Genomic DNA, 21353 nt, shown 5'->3' on the forward strand with positions numbered 1-21353 from the left:
GCTGCACCACAGGGCGGTGGGCATAGCCCCGAGTGCTGGAGTTCAGGGAACGTTTGGGCGTCGCTATCGGACGTGGGATTTTGGTGTTGCTGCGTGGTGCCGGGATTTGGACTCGACGATCCCTTCCAACTCGGGGTATTCCGCGACTCCGGACCTGCCGCCGCCGCGCCACACCCCACCCGCCCTCAGCCTCTCCGCCGGCCGCAGCGGCGCGCTGACGTCACGGGCGGACGTTGGCAGCGGCCGGAGGACGGCTCGCAGCTGCGGCGGTGACGCGTCAGGGCGGGGCGATGTGTGCGCGGGGCGGGCTGGGCCCCGCGGTGTCGGGAGGCGGCTGGGCGCTGAGGTGAGTGTTGGGCGGTCCTGGGCGGGGGGAAAGGGGCGATAAGCCCGCGTCTGTCCGTGTGCGGGGGCTGTGGGAAGAGCGGCCGAGGTTTAAGGCTTCCACTAGTGATGAAGCCGGTCGCGGTTGCTCCGTGGCTCTGATGTCGATAGCTTGTTGTCCTGCCGGGTTTTTAGCTGGTTGGGGATAGTGGCCCTGGTTGAAGTATCTTGCTTTTGTTTTTCTTTGCTTTTTACTTTTCTTTTTTTTCTTTTTCCTCAGAACTCCCCTGTGCCCCAGTATAAAATCCTGCTGTAGTTACTGCCCCGAGCCTGGCTTGTCCTCCTGAAAGACGTTTTGTGTGTGCCATAAGGTGCCGGTGCCATAGCCGTTGGCCTTTCTGACTCCTTGTTTCTCACTGAACAGGCTTTAACTGCTTGGCATTCCGTGAGATAACAGCCCAGCACGCACATCTGCATCAATTCTAGACACGTAGGCAGTAACCTTGTCTTAGCGTTGTAGGCTCAGAATTTGCTGTCGCATTTCCAGGCAGCAGTTCTGTGGTGGAAGATGACACAGGACCTGGCAGTTCTGTGCCCATCTCCTGTTTAGCTACGTGGAGTCTGACTTGTGGCTTCCCCTCCTTGCTGTCACCTTTCCCATAAAACTGCCAAACCAGTCACTTGGCCATATTGCCACCTAGCGTGCCAGGATTGATGTCTTTAAGAGTTCAGCTGTATGGCACTAAATTGGGGCTGTGGTTCTGTTCTTTGCTCTTGTTAGGGAGACCTATTTGCGTGCCAAGGAAAGCATAGCAAGCAGGCTGTTGTGCAGCAGGCTTTAGATCTGGGAGTTGTTTCTTTGATTTGCTGTTGGGCTTGACAGTGTTATACTCAGAACTACTTCTTGTGCTGCCTCAACTTTTACTTTAAAAGCAAAAATAGTGGGATTTTCCTGCTTTATCACGTTCCTGTTGTGAATTTGTAGTGATATCCTCTGAGAAGATTAAAGGGGCAAAACAGGTGCACAGGATAGGCCAGACATACAACACTGATGTTCCCTAAAATGTGTTTTAGACGCTGGTCCTGAGTAGGAGAGATAATGCCCTTCTGGCCCAAATTTCCCCCAAGATAAGCCAGATGTTGCAATGGGTCATACCACTGATGAGTCATTGCAGAAGGTCACAGACTATTTATTTAGTGCCTAGCAGTTTCACACAATAAAACTTTTTCCTTTCTCTTTTTCCTTGCCTGCCACTCTTCACCACACAGTTTGCTTGTTAACTTAAGGTGTTTCTCCAGAATGTGCATGGAAGAACAACCATGGTTTTGAGGTTGGCTTGTGAGCTTTGATTGCTTTCTTAGAAGATGTGCTAAAGAAATGATAATGTAGCTGGATATTCTTACAAGCTATTTTTTCTTATTAGTTCTTTATATTTAATGCATGTTTTGCAGAGTTCTGTAGTTATTTGTAGAGTTTAGGAACTGTGTGTGTTGGGAGAAGAAACGCCCTTTACTTCCTGCTGTGTCTTTGGCCAGTATCCCTTAGCTTCATGTAAGATAAAGCTGAAAAAAAGAAGTTCATCCCCTAGCACTTATTGCCAGGTTACTCAAGGGTAACAGCACCAAAAGTGAATAAAAAATAGCTGTTTATTTTGGGAACACACATTTGTACTGTGGATCTTTTCCTAGGCTGCAAGTAGGGGTCAGCTGGAGAGTAGTGAAGGCCTATCTGAGGGTTATCCATGTTGCCCTGTGCAATACTGATTTTTATACAGGATTCTGTCTCAATATACATAATCTCAGGAAGCAGCTGATAAAACTGTGTACCTGTGGGCATTGTCCCTTGCTAGGATGGCATGTTACTTCTTTAATGAAGCCTTTAGTTTTGATGTTTCAAAACTTGACCAAACTTATTGGAAAGATATTTAAAAATATACTTTGGAGAATTTAAACTTCATGTAGTGCCATTTTTGTTTTTCTGATTAAAACTTTCGGCTTTTTAAAGGGATCCACACTTTGGTGCAGCCAGATCAGTGAACCTCTGAATACGCTCTGAGTGAGGTCACACAGGACTGACAGACTTGAACTGGAGGAGGGAAGATGATGTCCTTGGATGGACCGCAGAAGAAAATCAGTAACCCGGTAACTCTTATGTCAACAACTCCTCCCCCGGAAGTGGAACTCTGCTCTTTAATGTCAGTGGTTAGCAGAGCATTCCTATGGTTGGGAGTGTTACTGAGAGCTCTTGGTGTTGCTCGGGTGTTCGAAGAAGGTCCTAATAGGTTCTGGTATTTCTTTAGTTGTGCTCTGCAGCAATGGCATGAGCAATGGGCTGGAGCTGTACTTTTCATTTTCTCTTTAAAAACAGTTCTTTTAAGCCTTCAGGGAATAGATATTTGTCATAGTTCTAGCACAGAATGTTAAGAAACACTGGGTCTATATAGAATCTCTGTGAAATGTCTGGTGTCACACCTGTGTAGGGCTTGCTTATCTTTTTCTAGTTCTGCACTGATACAGTTCATTGCCCTCACATGCAACTGACCAATTCCACTGCTTGTTCATTGCTTGTGAAGTGGATAGAAGTGGGTGATGGGGAAATGGCTTTGGTTTTCTTCACAAGAATCCATCTGGGAGAAGAAGTAAGGCTGTGTGGAGATGGAACTAGAGCTGCAAGGACTGAATTGCAAAAAGGAGGGACGAAGATAGGGGTTTTGGAGCCTGATTTTGATGAAGAAGGAGAGGAGATATGAAGAGGAAGATTAGTAAATGTACAGGTGGAGTTCCCTATGTAAGGAGAAGAGGAAGAGTTCAGCAAAACTGGATGGCTGTAAGGGAGATGATCAGTATGGTGGGTGACAAGACCAAGCTGGAGAACATAAAGAGGTAAAAACTGGGGCTTAGGTATCAAGAGCCCGGTGAGGGAATAAGAAGAATTATTTGGGATTGGAAAATAGAAACAGGTGTGAAAGGGTGTTCCAATAAACTCAGGACAGCCTCCAGACAAAGTCTGCAAATTGATCTTTTGAGGCCTTTTAAACTGAGTGTTGGCTAGGTGGCTTTTTGGGAACTTCTGGAGGCTTATAAGAGAGTTGGGATGAAGAAAAATCAAGTAGTGTAACAAGCGTTATATTCTCAATGGTGATTTAAAATTAGCACACTTCTTGAGAAGTGAGGAAATGACAGGCATGCTCTGTAATGATGGAACCTTGTTAAGTCTGTAGTATTATGCCCAGGAAATGCACTATTAGTGCCGTGCAAATTCCCAGACAAAAGATGGCTAACCTTTTCTATTAAATGTATCCTTCTGGATCTAAGAGAGTTTTCTTGTTACAATGTCTCCTCCAAGTAAAAATAATTTTGACCCACTGGAGTACTCAAATTCCAGCATCCCTGGGCTGTGTCTGCATGTTTCTTATTGGTTCATCTTTGGAGACTGAACCAGTAACTTACACCCTGTTGTGATTCTCAAAGCTTCTGTCCCTTTCAGGAGCAGTGTGTTTAAACTGCATTTACGCACAGAAAATACACAAAATGTATTTATTTATTTGGATAAAATTGAGCATCTTTCTGGGGTGTGTTAAAAAGAGTGTGTCCAGCAGGTGGAGGGAGGTGATCCTCCCCCTATACTCTGCCTTGGTAAGGCCTCATCTGGAGTACTGTGTCCAGTTCTGGGCTCCCCAGTACAAGAAAGACAGGGACCTCTTGGAAAGAGTCCAGCGGAGGGCCACAAAGATGGTGAAGGGCCTGGAGCATCTCCCCTATGAAGAAAGGCTAAGTGAACTGGGTCTATTTAGCCTTGAGAAAAGATGACTGTGAGGGGATCTAATCTGGGTTGATAAATATCTGAGGTGTGGGAGCCATAGTGGTGAGGCCAGTCTCTTTTCAGTGGTACGTGGAGACAGGACAAGGGGAAACGGACATAAGCTGCAGCATAGGAAGTTCTGCACAAAGTGCGCAAGAACTTCTTTACAGTGAGGTGACGGAGCACTGGAACAGGCTGCCCAGGGAGGTCATGGAGTCTCCTTCTCTGGAGATGTTCAAGTCTCACCTGGTTGCCTGCCTGTGCGACCTGCTGTAGGGAACCTGCTTTGGCAGGGGGGTTGGTCTCAATCTCTAGAGGTCCCTTCCAACCCCTACAATTCTGTGATTCTTTGTACAACTTGTAGATTAAGGAACTAAGCTACTACACTGCTGCAAGAGAACAAATGAATTCCATGTCTGTTTGTTCTTTCACTTGTAACATCTAATTCTATGTTTTCCGCTTCCTCTACTGGAGCCAGCTAAGCCAGTAAAATCCACCAGACTTTTTAACAGTTTGGTCAGTTGCAAGCTTATAATACTTGTGAAGCAAGTCTGTGATATCTCTAATGTAGAAGATGACTGCAAAGAGAGGTTTTGTGCAACATGTGGGTAGCAGAGAAGGGAAAGAGAGAGACAGAAGGTGGAAATGAGCAACAGTTTGGATTTCAGAGATTTTTTGCTGTCATTCCCACTCTGTTCTTTGCCAGAGTCATTTTCTTTCCAATCTCTGTTTTTCAAGAAAGAACAAGCAAAAAGGCAGCAGCTGTAGTCTAGTGTTTTGTTTTTTGTTTTTTTTTTTTTTAAAACCAAACTTGTGTGAGATAACTCCTTCAAGCAGCAAAGGACAATAGTTAGTCTTTGACAATGACCTACTTTGAAGAGGAATTTTCTTTATCAAAAGTGAGGCAGTAAAATATTGCTGTTATTCTTTTGAGAGCTAGGTGTGAAGGCTGTAAATGTTTAGCTTTAATTTATCTGGGAAGGCTGATCTTCAGTGATGAAAGTCTTGGTTTTTCCATCTGTTCGTGGCAGATATTTAATGCTTTACTAGTGTTTCATTTAAATGGAATACTAGTTGTCTTCCTTTTAATGTGCTAGAGCACCACTTCAATTTAAAATTAAATTTTTTTAAAATATTTAAATTTAAAAATATTGTTTAAAAAACTATGTATTTTGCCTCCATGACAAACTGTTATTTCTGTCTCTTTTCCCTCCCTCTAGGTCATTCCCTATGTTGGGACAATTCATGCTGGCCTTGTTCCTGGAGAGCTGATTGTGATACATGGAAGTGTTCCTGATGATGCAGACAGGTAGTAACTACAGTATCACTTTGTGAATTATCATCAGGTGAACAAACCTGTAATGAATAAAATGTTTCTAGATGTTCTATGTAGGATGTCAGACAATGACTTCATCTTTAGTTGAAGTGGTAGTGTCACAGAGAATACAAGCTTAAGCCATTTATGAAAGTTTTGTGATGAAAATTGGAGGATAAAGTGACTTTTGTTTTCCATTGATCCTCTCTTCTCTGGTTTTGCTTTGTCTGCTTTGACATCATTTCTGTCATGTCATTCCACGTGACACGTGTATACTTCTCTGAAGAGGTTATCAGTTGAACTTGTACATGATTTCTTGACACACTGAGTTAAACATGGTTTGTCCTATTTTTATGTTTAGGTTCCAGGTGGATTTGCAGTGTGGCAGTAGCATAAAGCCTCGAGCTGATGTGGCCTTTCATTTTAACCCCCGCTTCAAATGGTCTGGCTGTGTTGTTTGCAACACCCTGGAGAGAGAAAAATGGGGCTGGGAGGAAATCACTTATGAGATGCCTTTTCAAAAAGGGAAACCATTTGAGATTGTCATCATGATTTTGAAGGATAAATTCCAGGTGAGTTTGGGTTGATTTTTGTTCCAGTTGTCAGATCAGTAAAAGAGAGGCATATGATTGGAAGCGTTGGTTTCTTTGTTACCTAGTATGGTCTAATTATAGGAAAGTTCAGGAGTTTTTCTTTGAAGAGATGCTAAGTAAATCACACCTCATTTTGCCCAGTTCCCTTCAAAGTTGCATGAGTAGGCAAGTAACTTTCTGCCATGTCTAATGATTTTTCCACTTTTCTGTTCTCGTCTGTAAAAGGCAGATCATACAATAAACCTGTATTGTGAGTAGCATAGGACAGTTCTCTTGATGGAAATATGTGGTGCATTTTCTTGCTTTGTTAGACTGCTAGCAGAGCAATTAGGTTATGGTGATCACATATTATGACCACAGTCATAAGTGATCAAGCAATGAAAGCTAAAGGTATGAAATGCAAATAAATCAAATATCCCTCACAGTAATGGAAAGAGAGACTGAATTGTGGCTGAGTTGGACTTAGTTGGTTTGAAATTTCCAGGATGCTCTCTGCTTCTGTACCAAAGCACTGAAAATAGAGATATGTGAGTATAATTTGATTCGCAGACTGTTTAATGTGACTTTTCCTATTCTTTTTCTTTCTCTCCTTAGGTGTCTGTAAACAAGAAGCACTTGCTGCTCTACAATCACAGAATTAGACTTGAAAGGATAGATACTCTTGGAATATATGGCAAAGTGCAGATCAGAAGTATAGAGTTTGTTTCTAACGTAAGTTCTATAAACAGCTGACTTTTAAGATTCCGTTTCTGTCTCACTAAACTTTAGAGTAGGATTTATGGTGAAAAGATAATAAAAAAGCAGCTACTTAGTATATCTTCTGTAATGGTCCCTGCCTCTCAACTGCTATCTCTATTGGAGAAAGTAAGCCAACAGAGAAGAAGTGCAGAAAGAGTGAGTGATCCTTTGATCTGGAAGGATGAGAGAGCAGAAAGGGGAGGGTGTAAATACCAGGGAGGTAAAGACGACAAATGCCTTCCCTTCCTTCTAGCTGCTCATTGAGGCAGCCTATATTTCTATATAATACGCTTGGTCTGTTCTGCCCTGCCTTCACTGCATTAGGGCAAAGCTTGAGTCTCCTGCTGCCAAACACCGGGTCTATTTCAGGTCACCAGACTAATAACCTCCTCTAAAGGAAAGTGAAGATTTGGGCCTGGCCAAAGCAGAGCCTGAGCTTTAAGGATAAGTCTATTCACTGACCATTTGTAAAGCATATGTACAGACTTTTTTATAAGCCCTGCCACTTGGCCTTGGGTATGTTGCTAGAGAAATGATGCATCAAAGCTGTCTCTGAGGCCCAGTCTTGGAGGGTCAGTTCTAAGAAGAGCCTGGGGACAAGCAGGTGCAGTACTTCATTTCTGTCCTAAGCACAAAACAAAGAGTTTCTTTAGTCTGTGGTACTGATTCTATATCCTTTGAGGAAGAGAGGAGGGAACAAAGATGATTATTTCCTTTCTGTCTTTGCTTCTAGTGTGTGCTTTTCTGAGGAGGAAGAGTAAGTGCTTATCCTGAAATAAACTGTATGCAATATGCTGTGGATAGGCTGGAATTTTATCTGTGTGTGCCTATATTGTATAAACAAGATATATATTGTTTATACAATACACAGTGGAAAGGGACAGAGATATGGGAAGTGGACAGGAGTTCCAAATACACTCCCACCCTTCCACTCCCCATACCATCTGTCTATCTGCCCTGCTGTTATTCCTACACCAGCCAGGGAAGCTGAGTAGGTATCCTCCAATACTAATGGGTTAGGAGTGCTCTGACTGTTAAATAAGGATTCAAACTGTAAAGAGGTAGTCTTTTGTTGTGGTTCAACCCAGCAAGCAGCTAAACATCACACAGTCCACTTGTCCTTCAATGGGGTGGAAGAGAGAATTGGGAAAAACAAACAACAAAAAAAAACCCCAGCAAAACAAAAAACTAATTAGAACTCTGACATAAAACTTGTTCAGTAAGACAGAACAGGAAGAGGAAAAAAATATAATAGTGATGCTATGTATTTTATACAAAAGAAGATGCAGAAGCAATTGCTCACCAGTTACCCACCAATGCCCTCAGCCGTACCCTAATCAGCTGTTGCCTGCCCAGTCAACTTCTTGGTCATTTTGTAAGGTTTTTGTGGTTGGTTGGTTTTGCTTTTTTTTTTTTTTTTTTTTTTTTTTTGTGATACTATATAGTATGGGATGTCTCTTTGGCCAGCTTAGGTCACCTGTCTCAGTTCTGTCCCCTCTCAGCACCTTGTGCACTTCCAGTCCCTCACAGGTAATAGGAGAAGCTGGGAAACTGAGATGTCCTTGGCTCTGTGCAGTGCTGCTCAGCAAAAACTAGAAACGCTGTGTTATCAACATTGTTTTTCTCCTGAAGCCAAAATGTAGCATCATACTAAGAAAGAAAAATCAGCTTTGCCCAGCTGAATCCAGGGCATCTTTGAATGTCTTGATTTGGCATCAGCAATTGATTTTTTTTTTTTTAAGACTTTTCCTTTGTGGGGGGGGAGCATTTCTGGAGGCTTGGCAGTCTTTTTGTTCCATAACCCCTAATTTCTACATTAACAATTCAACCTTCAAAGCAACACAGTGCCATTATGTTTCTAAAACACCTTTATGTTCTATGGTGTTAGCAATGACATGTAAATATCTCTCTTTCTGCAGTCTGTACAAGGCTCTCAGCCATCATCTGTAGGAGTAACAAAGATAAACACAGAAAATGTACGTATGTTTGTAAAAGAATGAATGAGTCTCCCTGTTGTCTGATAAGTTACTTAACGTTTTCTGTTTTGTTTTGTAGGGGGAAATGCCAGATGGTTTGCAATTTGTAAGTATCTCATGTAGACTTAGGCATGTGAGGAGTAAAAATGAACAAAACCCTTGATTGTTCAAGGGGAAAAAAAAATCACAGAACAAGGGAATTGAGAATCACCTGGGAAATGCTCATCAGTGAGGTTGTAGAGCAATTCACTTTGTTAGTACTAGTAAATATGAAGCTATTTGGTAAACCATGCAGAAAACCCAAAGAACAACCATACCAAACATGGTATCCGTAGCCTTAAGTAGAGGAATAAACTGTAGTGCCTTAAACTTTAAAGAAAGGATCAAGTCATACCAAAACCTTTGTTCAAATAAACATGCTTAGTTTCATCACATTAGTGATTACTGCAGAGCAACTTGTGTTTAAAAAATATTTTGCAGTCCTACCAAGTCAGATGAAATTACGTTAATATGTGCATCTCAGGACTTCTCTTGTTACATATCCCTCCTAGTGACTGATCTGTGCTTACCCTGGATATGCCTCAGGTGGCTGGATGGTAAGCATTGCAGCTTAGCGTTGGTTTTAGCTAGCACCCAGCTGGCAAGGAGCATAGGTAGAGTGAGTGCTCACCTTTTTGCAAACAATTGTACAGGGGGATAGCTTGCAGGCTAGAGTAAAAACCACATTCAAAATGAAAAGGGATTGGAAGTCAGCGATAGATACAAATAGAATTATGGAGAAAGTGGATTTGCAGGCAGTGCTTTAGTTGCTTTGTTGATTAACAGTGCCTTCCTTAGTATTCTTAAACCAAATTCTAGGCGGTGTTGTTATTTGCAAGTGGTGGACTTGAAAGAAGAAAAACACAAAGTACTTATTTTATTTTTGCCATTCATTCTTTTCCCCTCTTATAGCACAGTGGAAAAGTTGGAAGGGAGGGAAGTAAGCATTGTTTTGTTTGTCTGCGTAACTTCATCGCTGTAGTGTTAATATCCTGGAATGTATCAATGGGAGTAGCTTTAGCTGTGAGCACAGATGTGATACTGTAGGCTGGACTTTTTTCTCCTGAGTAAAACTCAGCATGTATGTTTAAAAAAAAAAAAGGTCATATTTTCACTGGTGCTCTATTTCCAGGGAGTTCCTTATGTTGGGAAACTTGTTTCTGCGCTTCATCCAGGATGCACAGTTGCTATTAAAGGAGAAGTGAATAAAAACCCCAAGAGGTAAATCTTAGTGATTTTTCTGTTGTTAACTGACCTGCTCTTGAGAAGGAATAAGCTTTTCTATTGCCTTGGTATATCCTTACTGACTTGCCATTTTGCATCTGAAATTGTTTGAAACTACAGTGCAGTTTTCTCAGGGACCTGCAGGATGCTGCTTTAGAAAAGACTTAACAGCTCCACTGAGGAAAAGTGTAGGTAAAATCTGATTGTCTTTCCTGCTCAACATGCATCATTTATGAGGTTCTGTGTCTGTTCTAATTTTCCATTGTACAAGGCATGTGAGCACACATGCAGTACAAAGACAGCTTTTATTCTTCAGAGATCTGAGAGTGGGGAGAGTGTCAAAATTGGACAAAAAATGAATGACTGAAACGAGTTGCTAATGTGCTTAAATGCTGCACGTTATAAGATTTCTCTGAATACTTTTTGTTGACCTTGGGGATGAGAGATGGAAGGTGCCTAGCTGACAATTCATTGTAAAAGCTGATAGGGAAGTATGAGTTCTCATTTTGATAGGAAATGAGAAACAACAGATTGCAAAGATGTTACTTTCCCATGTAATTTAAAGAAAAGGGAGCGCAATGTGGTCAAAGTAAAGGTGAGGAAATGGCACACTGAAGCATGGACTTTCACTTTAAAGGTGGTTTGGGCTCTGTAGAAACATGCCTAAAAATGAAGCACTAAGTGCAAATGACAAGGAACATGCTTTTTTGCTTTGTATATGCATCCCACTTCTGCTTCCTCAGAACATCTGTCACCTTTCCTGCAGCTGTATGGCCCTAACAGTTTACCTTATTACTGGGACACAAGATCTAGAGATCTCATCTGCAAGTCTGAATGGACTTGGAATTGAATAGGAGAATAGATACTGACATAGAAGCATTTGTTCTTCTTTTGGCTTGAAAAGCTTATTGGCACATTTTAAATGATGTCTTATGTGTAAAGAGGCTGTTGGGAGTTAAAGTATTGTTGGGTTGTCTGCTTTTTGCATTCGTGCTTTGAATGTGTAGATTTTTACAGTATTTTTAAGCTATTTAATGCCTTTCACTCAAGTCACACAACTGTAAGCATTCCTTGTTCTCTGTGAAAGAGAGGACTTGATAGCTCCAAAGTGTGGCAGTTGCTACATTTCATATCTATGCTAAGTGGCTCAAGGCTTTCCAAAAGGAGGAAAATGACCTGACTGCTGGAGTTATTTTGGTGAGAGGAATATTCTTCAAATGCAGTGAGGTCAATGCAGCATGTTGAAGCATTTCTTTGATATATTGGTTGTTTTCTCCCCCTGGCCCCTCCTCTCCTGAGCTATCCTCACAGGAGCCTTTTGCTGTGGAGATCATGTCAGATTGCAGGATGTTTTGGTCAGCTTGGGCAGAGCTACTCTGTCTACAGAGTAATGCTTTGTATGCATGCTGTCCCACTGATGTTGCACATGCAGAGAGTCCTCAAACTTCTTCTTAGAGTCCATCCAGTTTGTTGGAAGTACAAGGAGAATGTCTTTAGGTAAAAGAAAGCCTCCCACTCTCCATTGCACAAGTATATGGAGGAGAGATAGTGGAACAAGTGGCACAGTGTGTTTCTGCCTAGTGCTGTAGGGACAGCACTTGGCTCAGAATCTCTTTGCTGAGAGATGAGCAGAAAGCTGTGAGCGATGAAGCAGATGGAGCAGAGTTATGGTCCTATATCTGTTTCTTTAGCAAAGGTTGTGCCAAAGACAACCTGGTTGGTTCTTAGGTGGATTGCAGCCCTGGCTCCAGAGCAGACCTGAGTATTGCCTAAGGGCTTGGTAAATAGCAAGGACTGCTTCATGTTTATTAACTCTTGGTCTAATAAACTTAATTTTAAAAATGTCTTCCAGCTTTACAGTAAACCTGAAATCAAGTGACTCAAAAGACATTGCATTACATCTGAATCCCCGACTGAAGAATAAAATCTTTGTAAGAAATTCTTACCTTCATGACAGCTGGGGAGAAGAAGAAAAGGAAATCGCTAATTTCCCTTTCAGTCCAGGGATGTACTTTGAGGTAAGGTTAACTGAAATGCAGTGTCAGAGTTGTAATTTTGTTAAAAGAACAGTAGCACTGGTGTATAAATGCCATGCTAATGCAGATTGGAATGAAACTGCTGTTCTTGCATTTCAAATGCCTTAATGTTAGGATTTAATAGGACTGTGGGAAGCAAAGATTTGAGTTTGTTTTAATGACAGCCATTTCCTTGTGTTTTCTTCTATATAGTTGCAAGAATTCAGTGCATGCTCAGGACAAAGTTTTAATTTAATGTTATTCATGTTTCACTTTTTGTTTCTTTTGCATGAAAGTAATATATCAGAATTTATATCAGAATTTATATCAGAAGCAGGACTTGCCCAACTCCATGGTAGAGCGTCAGCTAGTTTTTCATGTCTTAACTGAACTGTTCTTTCTTTTCAGCTGATCATTTTCTGTGATGCCCACCAGTTCAAAGTTGCTGTCAATGGTGTTCACACCCTGGAATATAAGCATCGTTTTAAACAACTTGAAAAGATCAACCTACTGGAAGTCATAGGAGATGTTCAGTTATTAGATGTGAGGAGCTGGTAGTTCATTTCAGTCAGTACTATATGAATTAAACCCCATTCTTACAACAGTTCTTCTGTCAAATACAAACAAACCAACTCATGCTGAGCCTGCCTTTATCCAGGCTTCTGTGTCAGTCTGAGTTAGGCGAGTACCAGAACTGCTGTGAGATGAAATCCTCCACTAGTTTCCAGTATCCTGGCAAGATAAATGTCTGCTCAGATAAATCACCTGCATTACTGAACCTAGCAATATGAAATGGTGCATCGTACTGTGTCTTAACAATTGTGCTCAGTATGATTAACTATGACTAGTCATTCCTTAACAGTGTGCATTCAAAGTGAAGTAGAAATTAGACTGAAATAGAATATGAAGACATGCCTATCCTGAAAGGGTGATTATAAAATATATCCTGCTTGATTTATATTAGTGATTATAACTTTTTTGCCATGACTGGTTTTAAAAGAAGCTGATTCATCAGCTCTCATGGAAGGCAAGGAGGTATGTGATCAACTTCTTAGCCTGCTGCTGCAATAGTACCTTCTCTGACTCCTCAGTATGTCATCTCCAGCTTGTAAGTGGCTTAAATCAAATGCAGATCAGCATTTCTAGCTTACAGTTTTCCAAAGTGAAACAAATGAAAATAATTTAGCTGGTTCTAATGTATGGACTTTGGAATGCTTGTTTGATCAGAAATGGCTCCCAGCTGTGCTGAGATTGCTCAGGGACTAAAGTAGATGTGTCTGTTTTTCACTGTAAAATGTATGAACCTACATACCCTGAGTTGAGACTCAGATTCTCATCAGTAGAACAGAGAACAAATCCTTTTGGAGTCTTGCATTAAAAAGCTAGTTAAAAAAAGCAGTTCCTACTCAATCAGTTTTCCTTACAACTGTCAGTCTTAATTTTTATATATGCTTATTTTTAAAAATAAGTAAGTTGCTGCTGGCTGTCAGTGCTTGCCTGAGGGTTGTTTCTATTTATTTTAACAGCTACTGAAGGAGTAAAAATTTTGAGAATAAAATGTACCTGAAAAGCTGTTAAACTACTACATTAAGTGTACAAAAAGCATAAATAAAAATAACATTTGTGAACTATCCTTTTCTCCAAATGTAGTTAAATAGTTACAATCCCTCTTTGGCTTGTTTTGTGTCATTTTGCTTACTGACTTATCCTTTTCTCCAAGGGGGCCCTGACTTGAGGCCCATTTTCACTCCGAGTTACAGATCTGCAGAGCAGTCACTGTGAGTAGGCCTGCATCTTAGCTGTGCCACATGTGGCCTGGCCTTCATGTGTGCTGTCCTCTAAGGATAAACTGAGCTGGCTGACTGGAACAGAGAAGCCTGTAGGCAGCTCCCACTTGGTAAGGGCTGCTATACCACCTGTACTTTTTTGTCTTTATCTTTCTAAAAGTTGTGAGATGTTCTCATATGAACATCAGCATGAGTAGAATTGCTTTCTTTCAGGACTTTCTTGTAGCTTTCTGTTCAGAATCTTCAGTGGGTTCATTTTTTACTTCGTAAAAATAACACAAATGTACATTATCAGAACTGCAGGGTATGTGTTCAGTGATTACTGATGTAGCAGGGTGGCCCTGACATACAGCAAGTGCAGATCCCAGCCACAGGATATTCACAGACAGTCCCACATGTTGTCTGTCAGTGAATGGTATCTGTCTGTAGCTTACTCTGGTTTCCTAATGTTAAGGGAAGTCATCTGATGACAAAAAAGTGAACCCTAGATCATCCAGAAGTGATAAAGCCATGTTCTTATGATATTTTTTATTAAAAAGATCTTAGATCAGATAAAAATCACTACAACAATTTGTCTGTAACACAGGGCACATGTGAAGTTAACACAATTCAGACAAAGTATAAAAACAAAGGGGATAAATTTAGAAGTAGCTTTGGAGAGGTTCTCCCAAAATGACTTCCAATTGCTGAATTGTTTTCTGACACTGCTGTTCAACTTCTTCACATTCATCTAGAAAAAGAAAGAAGGCAGGGAATAAATGGAAGAGTGATTACAAAGCTACCCTAGGAAGAACTCATCCCTCAAGGTTTGAAACAGTCTTCAAACACCAGGTCTGAAATCGTTCAGAAGTATTTTGTCATTACCTCAGGAGGTAGGCAATTCATTTGTACTTTAACAGTGATCTAAAATATGCAACCTGGGAGGCTCTAACTGAGGAAGTGACAGTAATTTAGCTAACTGAACATTAGGAAGGGGGTGGATATGACCCATTCCAGTTTGCAACCTGCATAGTTGAAGTGACAGTATACTAATGCATGTAACTTACAGCAACTACAGCAGTTATCTTGTCTGAATCTTTGAATTATATGGACTGTATTTGTTTTGGTCACAGGCCAGTTGCCTGCCTTCAATAAGGTCGTTTTAAAATATTACCTTCCATAAGCTCAGCTAAAAATGGAATAGATTCTGGTAGCAGAACCAGGTAGTTCTCCTTCAGTTTTTCTGCAAGTTCGAGCAAAGCAAGCAGAGCAGCAAATCGGACCTATAACAAAACAATTTGTGTGAGGAAACAAACATCTCTGACTTCTTTCCATCTCCTGGGACCACACCTAGCTTTTAAATAAACTTTTCCCAACTGCAGGAAACTATTCTAAGCTAACTTAAATCTCAGCATCTGGATTAAGGTATTACACAAGGAAAATGTTGCAAGAGGCAGCCATGTTTCTTAGCTGACAAAAGTCTTCAACTTCCCTTTACAATGCCACTTTTTCACAATGTTCCACTGTTTCATAATGTCTTAACTTAGCACAAGGTTAAAAACCTTGTTTTTAATCATTCCCCATGATATAACCAGTCAAACAGGCAGGTCATGCCAAACCTTTATAAAAAAGAAAACAGCTCTGATGTTACTTAAATAACATCTTCCATTTTCCCCTCTGAAGTACCTTTTTTTCCTTATAAATAGGTTAGTTCTTATTCAAACAGCTACCAAGTAAAATGAACAATGCTCTCCTACCCACACAAGCCAACTATACTGAAGATCTTCAATAAGACTAAGAGTAGAAGCCTAAGTTGTGTACATCTCTGGAATTTGGTGGTAGCATAGTAGTGATTTGGCTAACCCACTTGTTTTTGGGGGACACTTAACATTTTGTAATGCAACAGAGAAAAATACTTTCTGATAGCTCCCAACCTTAGAAGAAGCATGCCTCATTTTCAGCAGGATGTGGTAATTCAGTGGTTTCCAAAGAGAATCATCTGCCATTGCCACTGAGAACTGAGCTATGCAGGGTACCAGGTGTGCTGTCACTCTTTCCTGGAACTCTTCATCTCCTCCAAGCATGTTCTCCAGCTGTGGAAGTAAGATGTTTGTCATAGAGCTCCAGGCTCAGATAAATCTAGCTCAAAGTACTTCTAGCATAGGCTTTCAAGTACTGAAGGGATGGGTCAAAGAATGTACAGCAGTAGGAATGTGCTGAACAACATGCATAAACTTTGAGGACTGAAAAAGTTCAGAAAGGGGATAAAAGAATTAGTAATCCAAAGCTTTAAGTGTAACAATATCATCAGTAGCTGAAGGGTAATGAATGTTTTCTGACACTGCTGTGTCAGAAAACTTCTTTTGTGTGAAGGGGGAGAATTGAAGCCTGAGAGGTGGCTGTTGGTTTTGTGGTTTTTTTTTTTTCTTCTTTTTAAATCCTTCAGACAGAAAAAAATAACTGACACAGATTGCTCTTCTGAGTTTGTAAATACCTGATCAACTAGAGGCATCATCAAGGTTTCTGCTCTTTCCTTACTTAGGAACTTCTGGGTATCAAACAAGAACAGCTTATGCAGACAGTCCAGGGTGAACTGTAGCAGCAAACAGCTCTTCTCAGTGCTGTTTTCGGAGTCAAAGAAAGCTTCGTCTGTGTATCAACAGAGGAGCAGAAAAAGAAAAGTCACAAAAATGAGAAATGTATAAGCTAGAAATATTGTGAGTTGTAAACACAGCTAAATGTTGTACAATATAGCAATTATGTAGTCCCTGCTTACAGTAATGTAAGTGGATGCAGTATATTATCTGGCCTTTAGTTAATTCCCTAGTAGGTCTGTTTTGCAATGCACAACCAGCTGGTTGATAAAAGGAAATACTCAGAGACTACAGGAAAACTTCATGGCTGTACCTGTAGCTATGGAGAATTTATGTAGGTTACTACAAACAGGATAAGGAAACAGTTCCCCATACCAAAAAAAAATGTGGTATCGATTTCTGCTAGTAGGTAGAAGAGTCTAGGTGCAACAAGTAACAGTAGGCTGGCGCATCAAGTGAACAAATGGAAAAAACAAACAAACAAACAGAAGGAAGGGAAAGTGCCAGAAGCAAGTCACCCTCTTTCTACTCAGTTTCATTCTCATGGAACTCACTGGGACTGATGCTGAAAGTTTTCCTGTGTTTCAACTTTGTAACTAGCAGCCCAGAGGCTGTCACAATAGAAGAGATGCTTCATTTATGAGAGAAAGAGAAAATAAATGCAAGTGCTGTGAAGTTAATTTCAACAGTTGTCTGTCAGTGCTTCTCTGTGGACAGTAACTGAAGACTTACCAGTTTTTGAAACATTGAGCTGGTTCAGCGTCTCAGCAAATGGCTTCACTAAGTGACCAGCAAACAGGGTAAAGAGACCCTTGAGCTTGTCTGCAATGCAGTCTGCTAACCGGTGGAATGTCAGCAGTCTGTCCTTTAGGGCACTTTCAGTTTTGGACCAGTCAAAAAGCTGAAAGTGAATGGCAGGTTAGCTCATTCCTGTATTTGTGTGCTGGAGAATACAAAGATGCTGATACTGACCATATTTAAGCTCCTTACCTTGAAGAAAAGGGGTCTAAAAGATGCCTCAGAAAGTTTCATAACCATACCTATTAGACAATCAATAATGTACATCTCTGTTCTTCCAACTTCATCCAAATCATCCTAGAAAAATTAGAAAGCACAATTCCAAGTCTGAAATGTAAGAATGAGAGCTTCCAAAACATTTTTCAACTCAGGCAAAAAACCTACGCACACTCTCTACCCTTGAGAATAATTTCAGAACACAATATTTACAGCTCTAAGCAGCACATACAAGCTGAGCTGCCTCTGTTCATTCCCCTAAGCAAGCTACCTGGGCATGATCTGTTCGGTAATCCAGGGCTTTCATGAAAAATGCTGTCAGCTCTGCCTGATGGGATATTAGGTGCTCCTTCTCCATCACGATGATGTGCTCCTTCAGAACATTCATAAGGGGACCCAGGCAGTTCTGCTGAAACAAAGGCAAGGCAAAGACAAATGTCACACTGACACAAGAAACAAAAATAAGGTGATCCGATTTTGCACTGCTTGCGTTTACTCATGAGAATACTAACAATAAAATCATTGTTTACTGTACTGTTTTGGGGGAGCAGTTAAATTAGTAATACTTCTGAAGAGAATCTGGTCTCCCTACTCCCTCCCTGGAGATACACCAGTCAAGTTTGAAAGGGTTGCACCTACAGAAACAGCAGCAAAGCTTAAATGAAAGCGACTCCTAACTCATGTTCAAGGCATCTACAAATGGGATTAGCACTGATGCATTAATCATTTAACAAGAGTTTTTCAAAAGGAAGCCATTTCTTGGGACTGCCTGGACATCCGTCTTGCCTGTGGCAAATGACTGCTTTTGCACCGCTTGTTTCTTTTACACTAGTTAAACTGTCTTTAAATCAACCCATTTTTTCCCCCACTCTTTTGCTCTGCCAGTTCTCTTCCCCACCCCCACCATAGGCAAAGGTGAGCAAGTTACAGTTAGTTGCAATGCAAAAGAATGAAAAAATTCTCACCTTCCTGGTATTTGCCACTTCACTGTAACACTTAGTAACTGCAGGCAGGAGTATTCTGGGAGCAAGCTTTGTAGCTAGGATAGTTTTCAATGATGTTACACGTAAGCTTAGCTGGGAAGAAGGACCAAACTCAACTGCAATCCTTTCCAAGCGGACAACCTGTCAGGAGATCCAGCAGAAGTCAGGCAACTAAGACAACTGAAAGAATTTATGTAACAACTTATTTTTACCAATTTTACAAGGGTAAGCATTTTGGAATTGCTGCCTGTATCACCTGGAGCACATTACAGTGGGATATCTGTGTGCAGTCTTGTTTTCAGAAGACAGACTGAAAAAATGCATGTGTCAGTGGCAGAGGGTCAGAATCGCTTCAACTACAGAATCAGATGCATTGATGAAATAATGGACACAACAAAATGATCCTTCAGGATTCAGCTCTGCTCCCAAAGAGGCAAACTACAACCTATGAGAGGGAAGAGCAGGCCCATATTCAGTATCTTAGTGATGTGGGTATGAACATGAGTGGAAAAAGTAACAGGTAATGAACTGCCACTTAAATGGATGGCACGGACTCCTGCTTCAGTTTCAAAGGGAGAAAGAAAATAATAATCTCTTCAGCTTCTAGGAACTGGAACAATTTTGTAGGAGCCGTATATATCTGCACAAGTCAGATGGCTCACCTGCAGCAAACAATCTGTGAGGTAAGGACTGAGGAAGTGTGGTAATGTTTCTGCAACCTTCAGCAGAGCAGTCATGGCACTCAGCAAGTAAATCTCATTGGAGATCAGCTCCTTCTTATTTTTTAAAGTCTTCAACAGTGCTGGCATAAGCCTGTGAAAAACCAAGTGTAAATCCAGAACAGTGAAACCACTGACCATTTGGAGGCACATTTAATATCTCAAAAGACAACCTTCAAGCCATTAGGGACAACTTTCACATCCATTTTTATATGTGCAATCGGGAAAAATCAAAATTCTGTACTGTTCTTTTTCCACAGATAGTGAAGGTGTTAGATTTACTGAAAGATTTAATGACATTTAAGAAATTTCTATTTGTCTCAAGAACAGCAGGTTAGATGCTTGAATTCCTCTTGAGAAGGCAGAACAAAATAATAACATTCAGTGTTTTCAATGATACTGGTTCTCGTGTTTTTAAATACAAGCAATTCCAGTAGGGTAACAGAATCCCTAACAGCTATTGTAAAAGTCTCCTACAATTTGCCTGCTAACTTAGTTCCATGGGTAGGACATGCTTCAAGCACTACAAATGCCTTTGCTTTTATCTACACAAAACACGCATGGGCAGACTGCTGCTGTTCAAAAGAACCCAACAATACCTTGGAAGCTGAGGGATTGCTTGGGCCTTCAGTGTACAGGTGACCTCAGCTATACAGAGCAAAGCACTTCCCATCACGTTCTTTTCCTCCTTCTCTGAAGAAACCAGGTCAATGGCAGTTTTCAGAACAGGTACAAATGGCAATGGATTTTCTGTGCCAAAACCTTTGCAGAGCAGCTTGAGGCTGAATAGAGCAGTCTGCCTGTTGATGACTTGCTCCTCCTCCTCTTCCTTTCTTTTGCACTGCACAATAGCAATGAGCTCAGGAACTAGTTCCAAAAGCTGCCGGACCTGAGACCACAAGAGAAAACACACTTCAAACATGCAGTTAGAACTCAGATCCTGTAAGGTAATAATTAATTATGGGCAGGTAGCTTGCATCTCACTGCCTCTCTCAATGGCTGCCTTGGTACTTGATGTTACACAATACAAACCATTCTACAACAATCTCTCTGTTTTTCTGCAGAAGGAACTGATTTAATCCCTTCATCTCACCTGGCTCTTCTGCCACTTTGTGCGCTGCTGCACCTTGTTGTTCAAAAGGTCCATTGCCTTACGTCTCACAGATGGGAGCTGATTTGTCATTAGTCCCCTAATTACAGGGATGAAGGTTTCTGTTGGCAATAAGGCATTGACCTGTAGGAGAACACAAACAGAACGATGCTATGCATTCAAGTAAGGCAGACAAACTCTCAACTTTCTACATAGGTTTCAGAATGAAAGAAGAGGACAGGCCAGCAATGCTGTATCTAAGACAAGCAAAAAAACAAAGGAGGTTCCAGTTACAGCACTTAACCATGCTTTTACTGGTTGCTAACAAGCCAATACCCAAGAGCTTCAACATTTTCTCAGCAATTTCTTTGTTCTTATATCTATCCTGGACATTTATCCTTCCTTCCCTTAAAATACTTTCAGTGATGCCTTGTGAATATATTTCATGAAAATTCTACATACTTCACAGGTAAGCTAAATAATCCAATCTGTTCATAGGAAGACTGAAACATTTCTTCACAGCACTGTTAATGCTACTGGACAGTCAGTCCAATTCTACAACTACACCTCCTATCAGAAAAAGATGAGAAAGAAAAGCATGCTGAATATTTCTCCATTTAAATTCCATGTGGAAATGTACAGCAATTCTTTAAGCATTAGTTAAAATCACTCTATGAGTTAACAGTGAGAAATACTGCCAAAAGGCCACTGTTCTCCACCAGACAGGCACTAAAATGACTGCTTCCAGCCAGCAGAATACAAACTAGATGAAACAGGCATTCCTGATTTCATTTTCTGCTTGTTCTGCCTAAGCTGTCATAGGTAGCTGTTAAAGCTCTTAGATGAATTCAAACAACGATACATCATACAATGCAGATTATTACTAATACAGCAAAAATATTCCTGTGATAGTTATAACTGTGTTAAATAAAAGCAGGAATGTCCTACTGCTAACAAAGGCCAACAAGACATACTTTATCCAGCATATCATAGGACTTGCTAAGCAGAACCCTCCAAAATTTAGCTGTTGGTTTGTCTGCGTTTCCTTCCACTGAGGATGCCACTGTGTTTATATAGTGAAGTACATCTTCTAACAGCCTAGACAGAAAGGAACAATCTTTCAGTAAATAACAAGGACACTTAGGGAATCAACTTTGTTCC

At 40.9% G+C, this 21353-nt stretch overlaps 2 protein-coding genes across 3 annotated transcripts in view; one reads left to right on the top strand and one right to left on the bottom strand.

Moving 5' to 3' along the window:
• The first annotated feature begins 214 nt into the window (after nucleotides 1-214).
• On the top strand, nucleotides 215-13675 carry LGALS8 (galectin 8). 2 transcript variants are annotated; one of them, XM_048936724.1, is made up of 10 exons: nucleotides 215-346; nucleotides 2330-2466; nucleotides 5347-5435; nucleotides 5803-6013; nucleotides 6629-6745; nucleotides 8692-8748; nucleotides 8828-8854; nucleotides 9920-10008; nucleotides 11864-12029; nucleotides 12435-13675. In XM_048936724.1, exons 2-10 carry the CDS (start codon nucleotides 2425-2427, stop codon nucleotides 12582-12584), a joined length of 948 nt encoding a protein of 315 aa, XP_048792681.1. In that variant the 5' UTR covers nucleotides 215-346; nucleotides 2330-2424; the 3' UTR covers nucleotides 12585-13675. The 2 variants fall into 2 exon arrangements, with proteins under 2 accessions (XP_048792681.1, XP_048792682.1); XM_048936725.1 differs by lacking the exon at nucleotides 8692-8748.
• A 373-nt stretch (nucleotides 13676-14048) lies between these two features.
• HEATR1 (HEAT repeat containing 1) overlaps nucleotides 14049-21353 on the bottom strand; it is a 34390-nt gene continuing 27085 nt past the window's right edge. The window contains exons 34-45 of the mRNA XM_048936472.1: nucleotides 21167-21290; nucleotides 20196-20336; nucleotides 19702-19991; nucleotides 19046-19196; nucleotides 18366-18524; nucleotides 17672-17806; nucleotides 17377-17481; nucleotides 17119-17287; nucleotides 16287-16441; nucleotides 15727-15885; nucleotides 14967-15075; nucleotides 14049-14543 (exon numbers count right to left, since the gene is read on the bottom strand). Coding sequence (XP_048792429.1) covers nucleotides 14455-14543; nucleotides 14967-15075; nucleotides 15727-15885; nucleotides 16287-16441; nucleotides 17119-17287; nucleotides 17377-17481; nucleotides 17672-17806; nucleotides 18366-18524; nucleotides 19046-19196; nucleotides 19702-19991; nucleotides 20196-20336; nucleotides 21167-21290 — 1786 coding nt within the window. The 3' untranslated portion in view covers nucleotides 14049-14454. The remainder of the gene's footprint in view (nucleotides 14544-14966; nucleotides 15076-15726; nucleotides 15886-16286; nucleotides 16442-17118; nucleotides 17288-17376; nucleotides 17482-17671; nucleotides 17807-18365; nucleotides 18525-19045; nucleotides 19197-19701; nucleotides 19992-20195; nucleotides 20337-21166; nucleotides 21291-21353) is intronic.

This window comes from Lagopus muta, chromosome 2 (genome assembly GCF_023343835.1).
Source record: "Lagopus muta isolate bLagMut1 chromosome 2, bLagMut1 primary, whole genome shotgun sequence".
Lineage (NCBI taxonomy): Eukaryota > Metazoa > Chordata > Aves > Galliformes > Phasianidae > Lagopus > Lagopus muta.